The sequence below is a fragment of the Lolium rigidum genome, chromosome 7 (genome assembly GCF_022539505.1).
Source record: "Lolium rigidum isolate FL_2022 chromosome 7, APGP_CSIRO_Lrig_0.1, whole genome shotgun sequence".
Taxonomy (NCBI): domain Eukaryota; kingdom Viridiplantae; phylum Streptophyta; class Magnoliopsida; order Poales; family Poaceae; genus Lolium; species Lolium rigidum.
Window position 1 is genome coordinate 181,658,644 of NC_061514.1, and position 19,235 is coordinate 181,677,878.

The following is a 19,235-nucleotide window of genomic DNA, read 5'->3' on the forward strand; positions in this document are numbered from 1 at the left end:
TGCGTTGCCATCTTCTTAAGAGCCCACTTCTTGACTCTTCGTTGTATGCTATTCAGCTCGGGATCCTCGGGGTCCGGCCTTTTATTATCACTATCGTAGTCGGCTGGCTCCGGAAATGTGAAATTTACCATGAGTTTCCTAAACATCAGATTTTTTGGATCTCGTATCGACGTAAGTAACTCCTTCGTCCGCCTTTGCAGGTTTCTTCCATTCTTGAGTGGTGATCGGGATGGTGTCCCTAACAATAACTCCGCATTGACTTACAAACTTTTTGCGTGATCCTTGGGAGAAATCGGTTCACCGTCTATAGCGATTTCCGTGATGATGCACCTTTCATGCTCTTCCATCTTTACGGCCGCGCCTCGTTTAGTTCTGCCGGTAGAGTGTGTTGATTGGGAGGTCTAAAAGAAGAAACAACGTTAATATATGTATATGCACATATCCGTAGGCTTGGTTAATTAATATATATACCTCGGCGTGGTGAGCTTCTCCCTCGCAGTCGTCACCTTCTCCCTCACCGGAGTCGTCTCCACGGTGGTCTTGCTCATCTTCCTCATCGGAGCCGTCTCCTCGGGTTCGCTCGTCTCCCTCGCCGGATTGGTTTAGGTAAAGAGAGGTGATATCGTCATCATCACGGATAATCTCGTCGACGAGGTATTCTTGTTCTAGGTCTCTTTCCATAGTTTACGCAAAGACTTAAAAGTTATTCTAATGCTATAAACACAACGAAGCAAGATTCTGCAAAGACTTACAAGTTTCTGCAAAGACTTACAAGTAATTAAGAATAATGCTCAATACATGATCAAAATATTAGAGTTATACATATATATGTAGGTACTAATTAAGGATAATGCTCAATACATATATAGTTCTTAACTAAGGATCGATAATAGTGCTGAAAGCGAGATAGTGCGATTACATGCATACATAGATCGATAATACATCAATCACTACTACAAACACTCAACCGCGCAGACCGGGTCCTAGAGGGCGCCGACCGGGTCCCGAGCCGCGCCGGGTGTACCCCCAAAGCCACGGAACAACAACGGGAGCATAGCTAACATGAGATCCCTGCATAACGCTCCATCCGGTCCTATACATGTTGTCTAACGCATACATGTAACGGCGAACGTGCTGGTCCTCCGCTTCAATGCGCCGAGCTACCTCCTCCGGCGGGGCCGGCTCCCTCTGAAACGAACGTGGCCCATAAGACCTCCACCAGAGAATATCCGGGTCGACGACGGGACCCGGATTCCGCACCAAGGTGCGCGCCCCGGAAGATAACACCTCCCGGTGCCACCCCGGCGGAGCCCAGTCCCGGACTTCCCCCATCCGTCGCATCTCCTCTAAAACTGTCCTAGCTCCAGGACGCGGAGGCCGCGGCATCGTATGCAAACTAACAAAATATTGAATTTGAATAAAGTACTTATGAATATGAATCAAAGTAATTAAAAAATTTCTAACACATACTAATATAGTACTGACATATTCCATCTAATTTTTTTCCTAATTTCCTAAACTAACTAAAATTAGCTAAACTGACTAAAATTAGCTAAACTAACTAAAATTAGCTAAACTAACTAAAATTTTCCTGATTTCCTAAACTAACACATCCAATTTCCTAAACTAACTAAACTAACACATACTAATTTCCTAAATTAACACATACTAACTAAACTAACACATACTAATTTCCTAAACTAACTAAAATTTTCCTAATTTTCCTAACACTAAAATTTTCCTAACACTAAAATTTCCTAAAAACTAAAAAAAAAAATGGAGGCAGGGGGTGGCGCGCGCGGCGCCTCACCTCGACTCGGCGGCCGGCGTGACGGCGCGGGCGGGGCGTCAGAGAGGAGGAGGCGGCCGGGCGGAGGTGGCGGGCGCGCGCGCGCGCGGCGCGGGTGCGCGCGCGGACGGGCGTCGGAGAGGAGGAGGCGGCCGGGCGGGGCGTCGGAGAGGAGGAGGCGGCCGGGTGGAGGTGGCGGGCGCGCGCGCGGCGGCGCGGGCTGCGTGCATGGACGAGGCAGAGGAGGAGGCGCGGGAGGAGGCGGCGGCGCGGACGAGGGCGGAGGCGGGCGGGGCGTCGGAGAGGAGGAGGCGGCCGGGCGGAGGTGGTGGGCGCCGCGCGCGGGCGAGGCAGAGGAGGAGGCGCGCGGCGGCACGCGCGGGCGGTGAGGGCACGGGAGGAGGCGGCGGCACGGACGGGGGCGGAGGCGAGCGGCGGCGCGGACGGCGGCGGCGCGCGCAGGCGGCGTGGGCGGCGGGGGGAAATTTTGGCAGCGTTTCCCCTGGAAACTGCTCCTCGCGCGATGGAGAAGAAGGGTGGGCGCGCGCCCCAATTTATGCTGGGGACCTTTTGCACCGGTTCGTGGCTGGAACCGGTGCAAAATGGTCTTTTGCACCGGTTCCAGCCACGAACCGGTGCAAAAGGTCCCCACTTGGACTGAAATTTTTTAAATTTTTTGCTGCTAGTTTGTTTATCTTCCCGCCTTTTTTATATGTTTCGCGCGGGATCGAGTTCCCGCCACGACGCTGCGCGGGTTTCCGCCACGAAGCCGCGCGGGATATGTTCCCGCCACGATGCCGCGCTGGACATTTTCCCGCCACGACGCCGCGCGGGATATGTTCCCGCCACGACGCCGCGCGGGACATTTTCCCGCCACGATGCCGCGCGGGATATTTTCCCGCCACGACGCGCAGCGCGGAGATTTCCCGCCTAAACACCCTTTATAAATAGTACGCCCCCGTCTCTCCCATTTCACTCATCACCAAACCCTAGCCCATTGCACAATGCCCCCAAAGCCTCACCCGCCGCCGGTGGAAGTGGACCCGCAGCTCGCGGAGATAGAGGAGTGGGAGGAGCTGCTGCGGCAAGAGGCGGCAACCGGGAGGGCAGCAGCGGATGAGGTGGACCCGCAGCTCGCGAGAGATAGAGGAGTGGGAGGAGGCGGCGCTAGCGGCTACCATAGAAGCATTTGAGAGGCGAGTCTCCGGGAGCTGCATAAGCGGCCGCGTGTGACGGATCTGGATAGTGAGGAGATGCATAAGCGTCGTCGTGAGGAGGAGCTGCGGTAGGAGGCGGCAGCCGGGCAGGGCAGCAGACGGATGCGCGGAAGAACTAGTAGAAGTTGTTATTTTAGTTTAAATTTAGTTAATGTTCAATTTCAATAAAGCAGTGTTGTCGTTGTTTTAGTTTAAGTTTAGTTAACGTATCTTGTTAAATTTCAATAAAGTCGTTGTCGTTTTATCCCGGTTAATGGCTGGAACCGGTGCTAAAGACGGTTGATTAGTTTATATACCCCTTTTATCCCTGATCATCGGCTGGAACCGGTGATAAAGATGGTGGATTAGTTTATATATCCTTTTATCTCGGTTCCTGGCCGGAACCGGTGCTAAAGATGGGGGGGCTAAATCTGGGGAGGCTTATCTGTTATTTGCCTTATCTGGGGTGGTTTCATCTGGGGGGAGGGGATTATCCGGAGGCACACACCTCTATATATGCCCCCTCCGGGGAGAGTAGAGAGAACAAAGAGAGAAGATGCAACGACCAAGAAGGAAAGAGCCTCTCCGGCGAAGTTTCTCGAAGATGTCTTAGATGGCTGGCCGTCTTAGACATCTTCGGAAACTTCGCCCGAGGACTCTTCCCGCAAGCTGCTAGTATACACCCAACAAACGAGTATCTCGGGGTAAGGAGGGAGAGCATAGAGAGCTTCCGGGAGCTGGTATATAACCCGACGACGGCGACCTCGAAGGAAAGAGCCTCTCCGGCGGAGTTTCTCGAAGATGTCTTAGATGGACGGCCGTCTTAGACATCTTCGGAAGCTCCGCCCGAGTAACTCTTCCCGCAAGTCCCGCTCGGAAGCTGCTAGTATACACCCAACAACCAGATAGGTGAGGATAAATTTCCAAACATGTGTATCTAGAAAAATAATAAACTTGGATAATTGCATTTAGTTCAAACGACCAATGTTACTGATACATATCACAACAAACGCTTCACAATATGAGCTCAAGGTACAGGATAATAATTAATACATTATGATCTCTTCGACCATAACCATGGAGTATCTTTAGCATTTAACGCGATGGTTGGATCAATGTTCACTTTGAAGGGCGGAATTTCAGCAAACTTATTATAATCTTCTGACATGTCTGTCTTGTCCTCGACTCCCACGATGGTTCTTTTCCCTGAAAGAACTATGTGACGCTTTGGCTCATCGAATGAGCTCGTTTCCTTATGTTTTCTTTTCTTCGGTCTAGAGGACATGTCCTTCACATAGAAAACCTGAGCCACATCATTGGCTAGGACGAATGGTTCGTCTCTGTAACCAAGATTGTTGAGATCCACTTGTTGTCATTCCGTACAAGCTGGTCTACCTTTACCCCTTTTCCATCCAGCTTGAACCATTTGCACCGAAATAAAGGGACCTTAAAAGAAGGTCCATAGTCAAGTTCCCATATCTCCTCTATGTAACCATAATATGTGTCCTTTTTGCCACTGCTAGTGTTTGTTGCATCAATGCGGACACCACTGTTTTGGTTGGTGCTCTTTTTATCTTGGGCGAACGTGTAGAAGGTATTTCCATTTATCTCGTACCCCTGGAAAGTCACTATAGTCGAAGATGGTGACCCAGCCAACATGTACAACTGATCTACAATATTGTTGTTATTAATGAGATGTTCTCGGAGCCAACCGCCGAATGTCTGCATATGTTTATGCGTAATCCAGTCTTCAGACTGCCCCAGATGTTCTGAGCGCACAATATTCTTGTGATCAGTGATATACGGGGCCACCAAGGTGGAACTTTGTAGAACCATCAGCGGGGTGTCTCAGCATCTCGTCTTTCTTACGGTCTTCTTTGTGCCATCGCAACAACCTGGCATGCTCTTTATTTCTGAACAGACGTTTCAACCGTGGTATTATAGGAGCATACCACATAACCTTGGCAGGAACCCTCTTCCTAGGGGGCTCGCCCTCAACATCACCAGGGTCATCTCGCCCGATCTTATACCGAAGTGCGGTGCATACGGACATTTTTCCAAATTTTCATACTCAGCGCGGTAGAGGATGCGGTCATTAATGCATGCATGTATCTTCGACACCTCTAATCCTAGAGGGCAGAGAACCTTCTTTGCTTCGTACGTACTCGTCGGGCAATTCGTTATTCTTTGGAAACCTCCTCTTCATTATTTTCGGTAACTTCTCAAATGGCTTGTCACATATACCAGCCTCTCGTCTTCCATTGCAGCAACTCCGGGGTGGCACCGAGCTTTGTGTTGCCATCTTCGCAATTTGGGTATAACTTCTTTTTGTGATCATCTAACATGCCCTTTAACTTTCGCTTCTCGTTTTCCGTTTCGCATCTCTCGTGTGCATCGGCGATGGACCGACGAAGATCATCATCAACGGGCCTCATCCGATGCCTCTTCGTCTTGATCACCTCCTCCTGCATCTTCATCTTCATCATGCCCCTGTTGCGGTATCACCGTAGTTAGGGTACATATCATCATCCTCTTCTTCTTCTTCGTCGTCTTCCATCATAACCCCTCTTTCTCCATGCTTGGTCCAACAATTATAGCTGGGCATGAAACCTTTCCAAAGCAGGTGTGAGTGAATGACTTGCCATTCATGGTATTGCTTCAAGTTATGGCAATCAACACATGGACAACACATAAAACCATCCGCCCGTGGGTTTTCTCGAGCCACACGGATAAATTCTTCCAGGCCCGATCCGAACTCGGGTAGACGTCGGTCAACGTACATCCATTGCCGCCGGTTCATCTACATCAAATAATTAATTAAGTTTATCAATAAACAATTACAAAACATTATAATATTTATAAATAGTGGAAATTAGCACCGTACAAATGAAAGGGTTAAGTTGTTGCTTAAACCTTGATCGAGGAGGAAAGAAAGAGGAGAAAGCTTAAGTGTCGCTCCGGCACCTCATCTCATTTTTGTTGGGTGTAAAATCAAGCGGCATCACTCTCTCACACATTTCATCGAGCACCTTATGTGCATGCCAAAGAGAAGCAACTTAGCACTCAACACACACACCTTCTCCTAGCAAAAATGAAGTGAGTGGGCTGTTTGGCAGATGTAGCTGAGCTGAAATAGGGCTGGGGACCTTTAGCACCGGTTCGTGTTACGAACCGGTGCAAATGGTCTATCTTTTGCACCGGTTCGTAACACGAACCGGTACTAAAGGTTCCTGGGCTGACACGTGCCTGGCGACGAACCTTTTGCACCGGTTTGTGTTACGAACCGGTGCAAAAGATACGAACCGGTGCAAAAGGTCCCTCGGCCGGCTGCTCCCCACGAACCGGTGCTAATGACCCCTTTTAGCACCGGTTCGTGCCAAATCCGGTGAAAATGACATCTGGGGCAAAAAACCAAAGCCCTTGTTTCTACTAGTGATAACCTGCGGATTGAAGCTCCACCTACTACATAGGTGCTTTACATTTTCTCGTTTAGATATGTATTTCGTTTTGTCCCTTTTGTTCGTATTTTCGGACCCATAAACGGCTGTGTGCATTCTGGTTATGTAAATACTATGTGTAATTGTTTGTTTAATTAATAAAAACGCCCTTTATCGAAAAAAAATCTTTTTTTGTGGGCACGATTGTGCCCTACAAATCTAACAACCATCATAGGAGTGGAAGGATCCGAACTTTCCAAATTGATGTAAATAACATTCTAAACAAAGAGATCCTAATTCTTTTTTCCTATAAGGTTGAATTCTACGTAAAATATGGCGCACAAACCATGCACAACATCAATCCAACCCGTTTAGTTGCTTAAGTAGAGTAAAATGTTGCTTAAGATGAATGCGAACTTAAGCCTAGCAAAGTCGCCACTTATGCGTCATGAGGAGCCATAAAAAACACTCGCAAGTACTGGACGAGGAAATCACTCCCTATTTCAATATCTGCCATTTTTCTCCCATAAGAGGTGTGGCCTCCCGTTTAGTTGTTTTTATCACCTTTGTTAATTTTCAATGTTTTCATAGCTATGACGGTGTGGGGAGGACAAAATCCACATCCGACAGAGTAAAGAATGATGCCTCTACTGTGTTTTCGATATTTTTCCAAATTAATTCAACTTCTAAACAACATTTTTTTTATCACATTGCCTTGTGAATGGATGTGTTTCCAGCAATGGTGTGTACATTTTTATAATTTTCCGCATTTTGAGGTAGTGGGCGGCCCACGTGACTTTACAAAACATCCAAGGTTACCCAGATTGTGCAAATCTTGGTGTATTGCAATTTCTTCATTCTGATCTCAAGATATTTGAGTTTGAAAGTTTGCTAAAACTTTTGGTTATATCATTTTTCTTCATTGTTATTCATTTGAATAGTTTCGATCTATTGTACTACTAGTATTCTGTTTAACAAGTCAATGACCTTAGATTGTTGTTCTAGAAAAAAAAACTTTGGTCGTGAACTTGGTCGAACACCATCGACGACACTGGATTGCCCCAATGCAGATGCACATGTATCCATCATCTTGTCAAGATGCTGACGCGCAGAGTGTTTATGGTTAATTCGACGTGCTATGTGCATCTTAGTCTATCCTTCCACAAACATTCCTCTCCGTGTCAGTAAGATGTTGTACAGTATATTATAAAAAAGTATGGTTCTATTAATTATTTCAGAAAGCATGCATGCCTAGCTAGAACACTAATCATGCATTATTTTCTGTTTTGAACAGGAAAGGAATCGTGCATTCTTTTGTGTCGCATAGAGAACATGTTAGGCCCATCAAAAAGAGACTGGGTTCCTTTTTCTTTTACTGTCGGGGTACATGATATGTGGACACCATGATTTAGTTCTCTTCCAGGCTAAGGTACCTTCCCAGCAACGTTAATTCGTCCCAGCTGCACTTTGAACTGCCAGGCCGTGGAACTAAGAGCATCTCCAGTCGCGTCCCCCAAACCGTCCCCCAAAGGGATTTGGGGCGCGCCGGACAATAAAAGCGTTCCAGCCGCGTCCCCCAAAGCCCTTTTTTGTCCGGCGCGCCCCCATTCGGTGTCCGGCGTCCCGAGCCCGTCCTCGTCCCACAGGGGACGCACCGGGCACGTCGGACACAACGAAATGAGAGGCGAGGAGGCGCGGGGCCGACCCGTCAGCGGCTCGGACGCTCAACCGCCACATACGTAGCGACGGTGCAGTTGACAGGAAGCGGAACCGTCGCATTGGCAAGCGCGTCGACGACGCGCCAACCCCGCCGGAATGGAGCGCCGACTCCTCGGAAGAGCAACCGCTGCTCTCTTCGACTTCGCGCCGCCGTTCATCCGCGCTCAATAAGACCCGTACGTACGCCGTACGCACGCCACCATTCATCCAAGCCTTCATCCGACACCTCCGGCGACGATGAGCTACATCTCCCGGCTCCCGGTCCGACACCTCCGGCCGAGGGAAAGCCCGCCGGGCCGGCGCCATTGGTGGGAGAGAGCCGAGGACGCCGAGCGGCGGCGACGATTCCCCGCCGCCGCGTTGACGGCGAGGAGGAATGGCCGGGCTGGGAGGAGGAGGAAGAAGAGAGCGAGGCCGCGGCGGCGGCGGTGGCCCGTGCGAAGGCGAAGGCGGCCAAGGCGAAGGCGGCCAAGGCGAAGGCTTCCAAGGCGAAGGCCGCCAAGGCCAAGGCCAAGGCCAAGGCCAAGGCCAAGGCGAAGGCCAAGGCCAAGGCGCAGCCGACGAGCACCGGCGACGACGACGCGTCGAGCGCCGACACCGCCTCTTCGGAAGAGGTGACGAGCGAGGAAGCGCCACCGCGATGACGACGACGAGGCGGGGCCATCGGCGAAGAAGAAGAAGTAGATAGTTTATATGTATTTAATTATATTTTTTCGAAGTTTTATATATAATTTGTTTATGTTCAACCGATTTGAATATTATTAAATAGTTTCTTTCTAGCTAAAAAAAATACTTTTAATGTTTGGGGGCGGCGTTTGGGGGACGCGGGCGGGAGCGACGTCCCCCAAACGCGGCACGAACGAAACACGTCCCCCAAACGCTCGATCCGGCGCGGTTTGGGGGACGGTTTGGGGGACGCGGCTGGAGATGCTCTAACCCTGTTTATTTGAGCTCGAACGATTTTACAAAGCACGAACCAAATATTTAGAGCATCTCCATCTGTTTTCCCCAAAGCAGCTTTTAAAGGGATTTGGAGAGCGCCGAACAAAATCGTGTGTCTCAAAGCATGCTTCCATCCGGCGCGGCTCAATACGGTGTTCGACGCTCCGAGCTCGTCCCCGCTCCACAGGGGACGCTCCGGGCACGTCGAACACAACGAAATGCGAGGCGAGAAGACGCGGACCCGATGTGTCAGCGGCATTTCAAGTTTAACCCAACCGTCGCCTACCTCGGGACGAAAGTTATTGGCGTGCAGCGACGGTGCAGTTTCTGCAGCGAAGCGTCTCATCGCGTCTAGCTCTCGTGCTGGCGTTAATGAGTGCCACCTCTCCCCCGCCTCCCTCCAGCCTATAAAAAGGGGAGCTCACGCATCTTCCCTCACACACAAACCTTAACGCCTCTCTCCCCAACCCTAGCCGCCACCATCTCAAGAGTCGACGCCATGGCTGGTAGAGGCAGAGGCCGAGGCCGAGGTCGCTCGTGGCCGCGGCAGAGCTGCACGGTCGCCGTCGCCTGCGACATCGTCGTCTTCATCGTCGGACCTGCAGGAAGAGCACGAAGTGTCGTTCGAGTTCATCGTCGTCCCCAAGGGCGACCCACTCGACATCTAGAAGCTGCCAGACAAGTTCGCTGAGTTCGTCACCGGCAACGAGCCGACCGCGCTGCATCTGCGGGAGGCTGGCTGCGACTGCTGCTGGTAGCCGGTGGACGTGCTCTTCGACGTGTACGGCAAGATTTACCTCCACACCGGCTGGGAGAAGTTCGCGCGCTACCACAACCTCCAAGCCGGCTGCGTACTCACATTCTGTTACCTATGCGACACGGATATGAGTGTCAAGGTGTTCGATGACACGCGCTGCCGCCGACACTACCATAGCGACGACGATGAGGAGAACGATTGACACGCCGAGTGTTCTTTCTTCGCAGCGAAAATAAGCACGGAGGTTTCTGAATGTTTTTGCTCGGAAGGACCAATAGAACTATAATTATCAGCTGGATTTTCCAGCTTGGGTGACTGAGAGTGTCTGGGAGTGTTCTTTCTTGGCAGCGAACATACGAAATCTCCGATGCCAACACTAGTTAGATTTCCTTATTTTCCAATGTTTTAACTATATATTAGTTTGTGGAAACTATATTTCAAACTATGTCTTAGTTTGTGTAAAGCATGTTCCCAATTACGTATTAGTTTGTGGAACGTTCCTTCTCTCTATTGAAATAGAAATAATAAAATATTTTAATGTTAAATTTTTTTTGGGGTGGCGTTTGGGGACGCGGCTGGCGAGTGACATCCCCAAACGCGACACGAAGAAAAACACATCTCCCAAACGCTTGATTCGATGATGTTTATGGATGATTTGGGAAACGCTACATGGAAATGCATGTCGTGTTCCTGGAAAAAGTAAGTACTCCTCCAGATCAAGGAGTGATTTACGGATTGAGCTTCAGTGACTTTACCAGCCCACAAAGTCACTGACTTTGTGCCACTTACAAGTGGGATCAGGTGAAACCCTTCATTATGTGGACCCCAGGTGGCCCCACTTGTAAGTGACACAAAGTCAGTGACTTTGTGGGCTGACAAAGTCACTGAAGCTCAATCCGTGATTTACTGCCAATTCGTCTTCTACGGATCGTCGCAGTACAGGCAGCTGCGATTCACAGTGGGGAAGTGTTTACTTAGAGCATCTCCAGTGGCGCGACGCAAACGGATGCTGAGTGATCGTTTGTGTCCGCCGGGACCGAAAATGCATCGTGCACCATCTCCAGCGGCGCGACACAAAGTGACCGGGCCGTTCGCGGCGCCAGGTTTGCGTCTCGGCGGACGCTCGGCGGTCGCGAAAAATGTCCGCTCGGTCCTCGCACGGGCCCACCTGGCAGCGGCACAACTGCTTCGTCTTCCGGGCATTACTTCCGAGCGGCGCGCTGCAGCCTTTGCAGGGCCGCGTTAATGGCGTGCCTCGGCTTCCGCGAGCGTGCGCAGCGTCGATGCGTCTTCTCCACCAGTACTAGCACCGAGGCGTCGCTTCGGCAGTCTGCGGCAGCGTTAATGGCGAAGCCTCGCGTGCCACGTGTAGTAATGGCGATGCCCCGCGTGGCGCGGCCGTCGCCCTGTCTCCGACCTATATAAACAGGGGCGCGAGCATCTCATCTCCTCCCCACTAAGCCCTAACCGCCGGTGCCGTAGCGCCGCTTCAGCTCAGCCCTAGCAGATCCGCCATGAGCAGCGCCGGACGCGGCCAGGCTGCCGCGCCTCCACCTCCACATTCACCTCCCACTCCACCTCCCCCGGCCTCGAGCTCCGACGACGAGTTCGACTCCGAAGACAGCACCGACCTCCTCCACCCGGTCAGGGACGACGCGGCCCTGGCTGAAGCGGAGAAGGAAGCACAGGAGGAGCTGGCGGGCCACGCGGCGTTGGACGCCGAGCTGGAACAGCGCAGGCTAGCGGCCGCCGCTGCAGCAGAGGACTCCGACTCGGAGATATCTTGGTCCTCCGATGACCCTGATGCGCCCACGCCGGAGGAGAAGACAGCGGAGCAGCGGACCCTCGTCGAGTCTTTCGAGACGCTCAAGGACGACGCCGCCAACGCGAGGCTGGAGCAGTGCCTACAAGAGGACGCGCCGGCGCACCGAGCCATAGCAGCCGCGCGGGAGGCGGCGGAGAAGCAGGCGACGGAGCGACGCAACGACGGTGCCGGCCCGTCAGGAAGCAAGTAGTCTAGGCCTATAGATCTACTTTGTATAGTTTTTATGCATTTTTATGTACTACTTTCAATGTTTTTACTATGTTGCAATTCAAAAAATGGGTCGCCACGGTGAGAGCTCACCCAGACGCAAACGGATGAACGGACAAAATATGTCCGTGGGACGACGCAAACGGATGCTCGCGACCACTTTTGGCCGTCCGAAATGCGTCGCGCCGCTGGAGATGCCCTTAGGCTGGTGCCAATGGAGGCGGGAGCGGGGGCGGTACCGCCTGGTTTGGGGCGGGAGTGGGGCGGGAGTGGGGCGGGACGCTAGGGCGGGGCGCTGGGGCTGGCGCCGGGCGCTACCGCCCGGCTACCGCCCGCGTTGGGGGCGACAGCGAGGTGAGAGAGGGGCGATAGCGGTGCTAGTGGGGGCAGTAGGGAGGCGATAGAGAGGAGAGAGGAAGTGAGAGATGTCACTATAGCCCGTGCACTGGCACCGTGGGGTGAGAGTGTGGTGAGAGTGGGGGTGAGAGCTGACGTGGCGAGGCTATAGTGTGGTGATGCATTGGCACCAGCCTTAGGCCGGTGCCAACGCGGGCGGGAGTGGAGGCGGTACCGCCCGCGGCGGGGCGGGAGGCGGGCGGGAGTCGGGCGGGACCGGAGCGCGGGCGTTGGCGGGCTCGCCGGCGGTGGCGCCCGCTACCGCCCGGCTACCGCCCGCATTGGCGGCGGGAGTGAGGCGGGAGCGGGGCGGGAGGCGGGGCGGCGCGTTGGCGGGCCGGGGCGGGAGGGGGGCGGGCGAGAGGGCGGGCGGGAGTGGGCGGTAGGCGGGCGGGAGTGGGGCGGGAGTGGGCGGTAGCGGGCGGGAGTGGGGCGGGAGAGGGGCGGTAGTGGCTGAGGTGGCGCGATCTGATTCGTCCACCTCAGCTAGCCGTTGGGGTAGCCGTTGGTACTTCAAAAAACCCTAAAATTTCAGCCCCCCCTCTATAAATACCGCCATCTGGTTTCACTCACTCCACACCCATTTCATCTCCTCCACTCTCCACTTCCACTCCCTCTCAACGCCATGTCTTCGTCCAGCCGGTTCGAGCGACGGAATAGAGGGTGAGCCGATCGCCGCATTCCGGGCGGAGTACGAGGAGGAGATGCCGAACGAGGAGGAGGAGGAGCCAAGACGGCCGCGACGCCGCCGAGAGGTCATCGAACGTGATCGTCTTGGTGCCCACGATCGGGCCGGTCGAGGACTACTTCGCCGACGACCGCAACTACCCTCCGAGCTACTTTCGCCGAAGGTATCGGATGAGGCGATCCCTTTTCTCGCGCATTGTGGATAGATTGGGTGAATACTCTCCGTATTTCACCCAAAGATTTGATGCTCTCAACCGTCCCGGTCATTCTCCCCTACAAAAGTGTACTCGCGGCTTTGCGTCCGTTAGCTTATGGAGCCTCTGCGGATACGATAGATGAGTGGCTTAAGTTAGCTAGACAAACTACATCAGATTGTCTAGATAGATTCGTGAAGGCATCATTGCTCGTTACGGGGAGACGTTTTGCCGTCGACCAACCGTCGAGGATACTCGGCGTACGTTAGCGAAAGCCGAGGAGCGTGGCTTTCCGGGCATGTTAGGGAGCATCGATTGCATGCATTGGCGGTGGAGGAACCGCCCGATGGCTTATGTCGGTCAATTCACAAGGGGAGACATCAAACACCCTACCATAATCTTAGAAGCCGTTGCGTCGTATGATCGTTGGATCTGGCATGCCTTTTTTGGAGTGGCCGGGTCGAACAACGACCTCAATGTACTGAACCAGTCGCCGTTGTTCACGGATGTGCTTAGGGGAGAAGCACCCGTAGTGAACTTCGCGGTGAATGGACACGAGTACAACTATGGTTACTACCTTGCCGACGGCATCTACCCCTCCTGGCCGGTGTTCATGAAAGGTGTTACTCTTCCACAAAGTGAAAAGCAGCGAATGTTCACTCGTTGCTCAATCGACTTGGCGCAAAGATGTGGAGTGTGCCTTTGGAGTGTCGAAGGCTAGGTTCAACATTCTAGCGATTCCGGGACGCTCCTTCTCGAGGCGTACTCTTGGGTTGATCATGCGTGCATGTGTCATTCTGCACAACATGATCATCGACGATGAGCGTGGTACAAATTTGGAGCACAACTATGAGACCGTTGAGTCCAATGTCGGCCCTGCAATACACCACCATGCACCACCAAGCCTAGCAGCAAGGATTCAGATGGACAACGAAATGAGGGACTCACCGGTGTATACATAGCTCCAGCAAGATTTGATTGAGCATGTGTGGGCTCATAATGCCTAGATTATGTAATTTTTTCAAATTTTTATGTAATTTCTTTTTATGATGTAATCGGTAACAATTTTATTTCAATAAAATAATTTCCTTCCATTATTTTTAATGTTGTAATCTGAAAAAGATAAGCTAATGTTGAGGAGAGAGAAAAGCTGATGTGGAGGAGAGAGAAGTGAGAGCTCTCACTATAGCCCATGCATTGGCAAGGTGGGGTGAGAGTGGGGTGAGAGTGGGGTGAGAGTGAGGAAAAAGCTGACGTGGCGAGCCTAGAGTGGGGCGGTGCATTGGCACCAGCCTTAGCAAATGACCTGCAGCACCACCATTGCCGTACGTGCTTTGGACTGAAAAAGAAGCAGAGCCAGGACTGGACTGGACTGCACTGGAAGAGGGGGACAACTCGGCCCAGGGCCCAGGCTGTCTTCTTCTTCCTCGGCTCCTCGCCACCTTTAATTCCCCTTCCATCCTTGGCCGCCGCACCTCAACGCGGCGAGCCCGCATTCCCCGCTCGCTTTACCTCCTCCATTTATACACCTTCCTCCCCAAAACCTGCGCCGCATATACGCGTCTGCTCCTCTTCCTTTCCCCTTTCTCTTCCATTGTTAATGCAAGAGGAGGCAAAGCAGGAGCACAGCTACGACCGCCCAAGCCAAAGCCAGCAGCTCCAGCCATAAAGCCATCTCTGTCTCTCGAGCTCTCGCTCTCTGCCACTCGCTCACTGGTTCCAGATCTTGAGACTCGTCCCGGCCGGCGCGGTGTATCCGGAACGGAACCGTTAGCAATGGCAACAAGGGATCCGAGGTTTTCGCTGCCACTGGCGTGGTGGTGGGTGCTCCTCCTGGCGGCGGCGGCGAAGCTCGCCGGCGCAGATGACCCGTACCGCTACTTCGACTGGACTGTTACCTATGGCCCCATCAACCCGCTCGGCACCACCCAGCAGGTATATGCTAGCACTACTGAAATTGTGGCCTCCTCTCCTCTCTGAATTTCGCTACGCTTTCACCCTGCCATTTTGGGGTGATTCTTCCCAAACTCCAAATGCTGCTCGCTTTCCAAATTGGTGCACCGGGTTTGCTGGATGACACTTTTGTTCAATTTCTAACTGAATCTCTTAGTGTTACCCCAAAAATTACCAGAATTATGTCAGAATTCAATAGTAGTACTTCATGAGTGGTAAGGGAATTCTTGGACTGACATGCCATTATCTATCTGGTTTCTCTTCAAGGGCATCCTGATCAACGGGCAGTTCCCGGGCCCTCGCATCGACTGCGTCACCAACGACAACCTCATCGTCAACGTCGTTAACAACCTCGACGAGCCATTCCTCATCACATGGTCAGTACACTCAATTTAATTAACCTCAGTCCCACCCTTCTTCCTCCTCCTCTCGCTTCCCAATGGCGGACAAGGTTTCTTGGCTGACCACGCATTCTGCTGCTGCAAATGCAGGAACGGGATCAAGCAGCGGAAGAACTCATGGCAGGACGGCGTGGCGGGCACCAACTGCCCCATCCCGCCGGGCGCCAACTACACCTACAAGTTCCAGGCCAAGGACCAGATCGGAACCTTCACCTACTTCCCCTCCGTCGCGCTGCACCGATCCGCTGGTGGCTTCGGCGCCCTCAACGTCTACCAGCGCCCCGCCATCCCCGTCCCCTACCCGGCCCCCGACGGCGACTTCACCCTCCTCGTTGGTGACTGGTACCTCGCCGGCCACGACCAGCTCAGGCAGACACTCGACTCCGGCGCGCCGCTCCCGTTCCCGGACGCGCTGCTCGTCAACGGCATGCCGTCCGACATCTTCGTCGGCGACCAAGGTAGGCTGCATTCTCTCACACAATCTCTGTTCCGAAACCGTCGTTGGAACTTTCTTGGCAACATCAGTCTTGCTGAAAATTCTTGATTTTGTTCATCATCAGGCAGGACATATCTGTTCAGGGTGTCCAATGTCGGGATGAAGACGTCCATCAACTTCAGGATCCAGGGCCATTCTCTGAGGCTGGCGGAGGTGGAAGGCACGCACCCAGTGCAGAACGTCTACGACTCCCTCGACGTCCACGTCGGCCAGTCAGTGGCGTTCCTCGTCACCCTCGACCAGCCGCCAATGGACTACGCCGTCGTGGCATCGACACGGTTCAACCCGGATAGCACCAGCGCGCTGACGTCCGTCGGGACGCTGCATTACAGCAGCGCCACCTCCAGGGCGCCCGGCCCGCTCCCGGAGGGGCCACCGGAGACAGCAGACTGGTCCATGAACCAGGCAAGGTCGTTCCGGTGGAACCTGACGGCCAGCGCCGCTCGGCCCAACCCACAGGGGTCGTTCCACTACGGCACGATCCAGACGTCGAGGACCCTGGTGTTCGCCAGCTCACCGCCAGTGGTCGTCGCCGGGCAGAATCGGTACGCGGTGAACGGCATCTCCTTCGTTGTTCCCGACACGCCTCTCAAGCTCGTGGACACCTACAACATCGCAAACGTGATTGGCTGGGACAGCGTCCCGCCGAGGCCCGACGGCGGGGCGCCCCAGTTGGGGACGCCGGTGGTCAGGCTCAACCTGCACGAGTTTGTCGAGGTCGTGTTCCAGAACACCGAGAACGAGATGCAGTCCTGGCATCTTGATGGATACGATTTCTGGGCTGTCGGGTAAGCTCCATTGCCGCCTGAAACTTCGCGAGGCGCCAAACGATTTCTGACTTGAACTAATAATCCACATTATATGCACATCGACTCAATTCAACAAACTGATTCAGGTACGGCAACGGCCAGTGGACTGAGAATGAGCGGCCAAACTACAACCTAGTCGACGCTCAAGCAAGACATACAGTTCAGGTATGCATGTATAGCATAACCAGTTCCATCAAATTCTTTGTACCACCTTGTTAAGAGTAAATCAAGAACCTGACTCTGAAGCCTGAACTCTGAACATTTGCAATTGCTTCATCAGGTGTACCCAAACGGATGGTCCGCGATCTTGGTGTCGCTGGACAATCAAGGGATGTGGAACCTGAGGTCGGCGAACTGGGATCGGCAGTACCTCGGCCAGCAGCTGTATCTGAGGGTCTGGACGCCGGAGCAGAGCTTCTCCAATGAATACAGCATCCCAACGAACGCCATACTCTGCGGGAAAGCTGCTGAGTATGCACACTGAGGAAGAACAACAATAAGTCTATACTACTATATTATATATAGCTGAACTGAAGATCATAATTACGATTTTCCGGAAATATGTACTCTGCCTAAAAACTGATGTACTACCATTCTTTGATGATGTCAGTATTTCACCTCCTTATGTTTGGCCTGTGGACAAGACCTCAGGCTCTCTCAATGCTATTCAGTGTTCTTGTTTCTGTAAAGTAGTTCAAGATTTTTTTCTTTTCGAAGATACAGTGAAGATATCTTCAATTCCATGTCCAAGTGGTATTAGAGCATCTCCAGCCGCGTCCCCCAAACCGTCCCCCAAACCGCGCCGGATCGAGCGTTTGGGGGACGTGTTTCGTTCGTGCCGCGTTTGGGGGACGTCGCTCCCCAGCCGCGTCCCCCAAACGCCGCCCCCAAACATTTAAAATAATTTTTCTAGCATTTTTATTTCAATTTCCACAAACTAATACATAATTTGGAACGTGGTTTACACGAAAACACAGTTTGGAACATGGTTTTCCACAAACTAATACATAGTTTGAACCATGGTGGACACAAATATAAAATATTGCAAAGAAACTAAACCTAACTAGGCCGTGCAACGAAGGTTTCGTGTGTTCGCTGCTAAGAAAGAACACTCGAGGGCACACCCGATCACCTAAACCGGAAAATCCAGCGGGAGGATGGTGCCCTTGTTGGTTCTACCGATGAGGCGAACGAGCGAGAAACCTCCGTGCACGTATTCGCTGCGAAGAAACAACACTCATTCGGTCGTCCTCCTCGTCGGTGCCGTCGTCGTCCCCGTCGACGTGGTAGTCCCGGAGGCAGCGCCTCTCGTCGAAGACCTTGACTTTCATGTCCCTGTTGCCGAAGTAGGAGAACACGAGGATGAAGCCGGCTTGGAGGCTGTGGTGGCGCGCGAACTTCTCCCGGCCGATGTTGAGGTACATCTTGCCGCGCGCGTCGTAGATCGCCTTGACGATCCACCGGCGGTAGCCGCACGAATGCTCCCGCGGATGCATCGTGCGCGGGCGTACGCCGCCGACGTACTCGGCGAAGGAGTCCGGCAGCCTGCGGATGCCGCGCGGGTCGCCCTTGAGGACGTGGACGAACTCGAACAGGACGTCCGGCTCCACGTCCATCTCCGACGATGATGAAGGCGGCGGCGTGGAAGGCGACGGCGAGCGTTCAGCCGCGCCGCGGCCACGACCACGACCACGGCCGCGGCCGCGAGGTCCGCCTCCGCCTCTACCGGACATAGCGTCGAGTCTTGTTGAGAGATGGTGGCGGCTAGGGTTTGGGAGAGAGGCGCTAGGGTTTGTGTGTGAGAGGGACGATGAGAGGCGCCCCTTTTTATAGGCCGGAGGGAGGCGGAGGAGCGGTGGCGCTCATTAACGCCGGCACGCAGAGCTAGGCGCGACGGGACGCGTCGGCTGCGCCCTCTGCGGGAACCGCACCGTCGCCGCGCGCCAATAACTTCCGTCGCGAGGTAGGCGACGGTTAGGTTTAAATTAATTGTGCCGCCGACGGGTCGGCCCCGCCACTCCCCGCCTCGCTTTCGTTGTGTCCGGCGTCCCCGGTGCGTCCCCGTGGGACGGGGACGGGCTCGGGGCGCCGGACACCGAATGGGGGCGCGCCGGACGAAAAAGGGCTTTGGGGGACGCGGCTGGAACGCTTTTTTTGTCCGGCGCGCCCCAAATCGCTTTGGGGGACGGTTTGGGGGACGCGACTGGAGATGCTCTTAGCCCAGATAAGCCATAGTGCAAAACATGAAGACGCAAGTTCAAGACGCAGGAAAGGTAGAGCACGAGACTGAATTCACTGAATCCTTATTGCTATGCAGGCTCAAATCTTGCAATTTGGGGAATCGAAATTGTTAGCTTGATGCGCAGACGAAGCTCACATAGCTAACCCATGTCAGTTCCAAGTCTCATGCTTGTAGAAAATGTTCTT

At 53.3% G+C, this 19,235-nt stretch overlaps 1 protein-coding gene across 1 annotated transcript; it reads left to right on the forward strand.

Moving 5' to 3' along the window:
• Positions 1–14,780: 14,780 nt before the first annotated feature.
• Positions 14,781–17,435, forward strand: LOC124678103 (L-ascorbate oxidase homolog). The gene is made up of 6 exons (XM_047214031.1): positions 14,781–15,084; positions 15,370–15,479; positions 15,594–15,961; positions 16,064–16,787; positions 16,895–16,973; positions 17,089–17,435. Exons 1-6 carry the CDS (start codon positions 14,926–14,928, stop codon positions 17,290–17,292), a joined length of 1,644 nt encoding a protein of 547 aa, XP_047069987.1. The 5' UTR covers positions 14,781–14,925; the 3' UTR covers positions 17,293–17,435.
• The last annotated feature ends 1,800 nt before the right edge of the window (positions 17,436–19,235 follow it).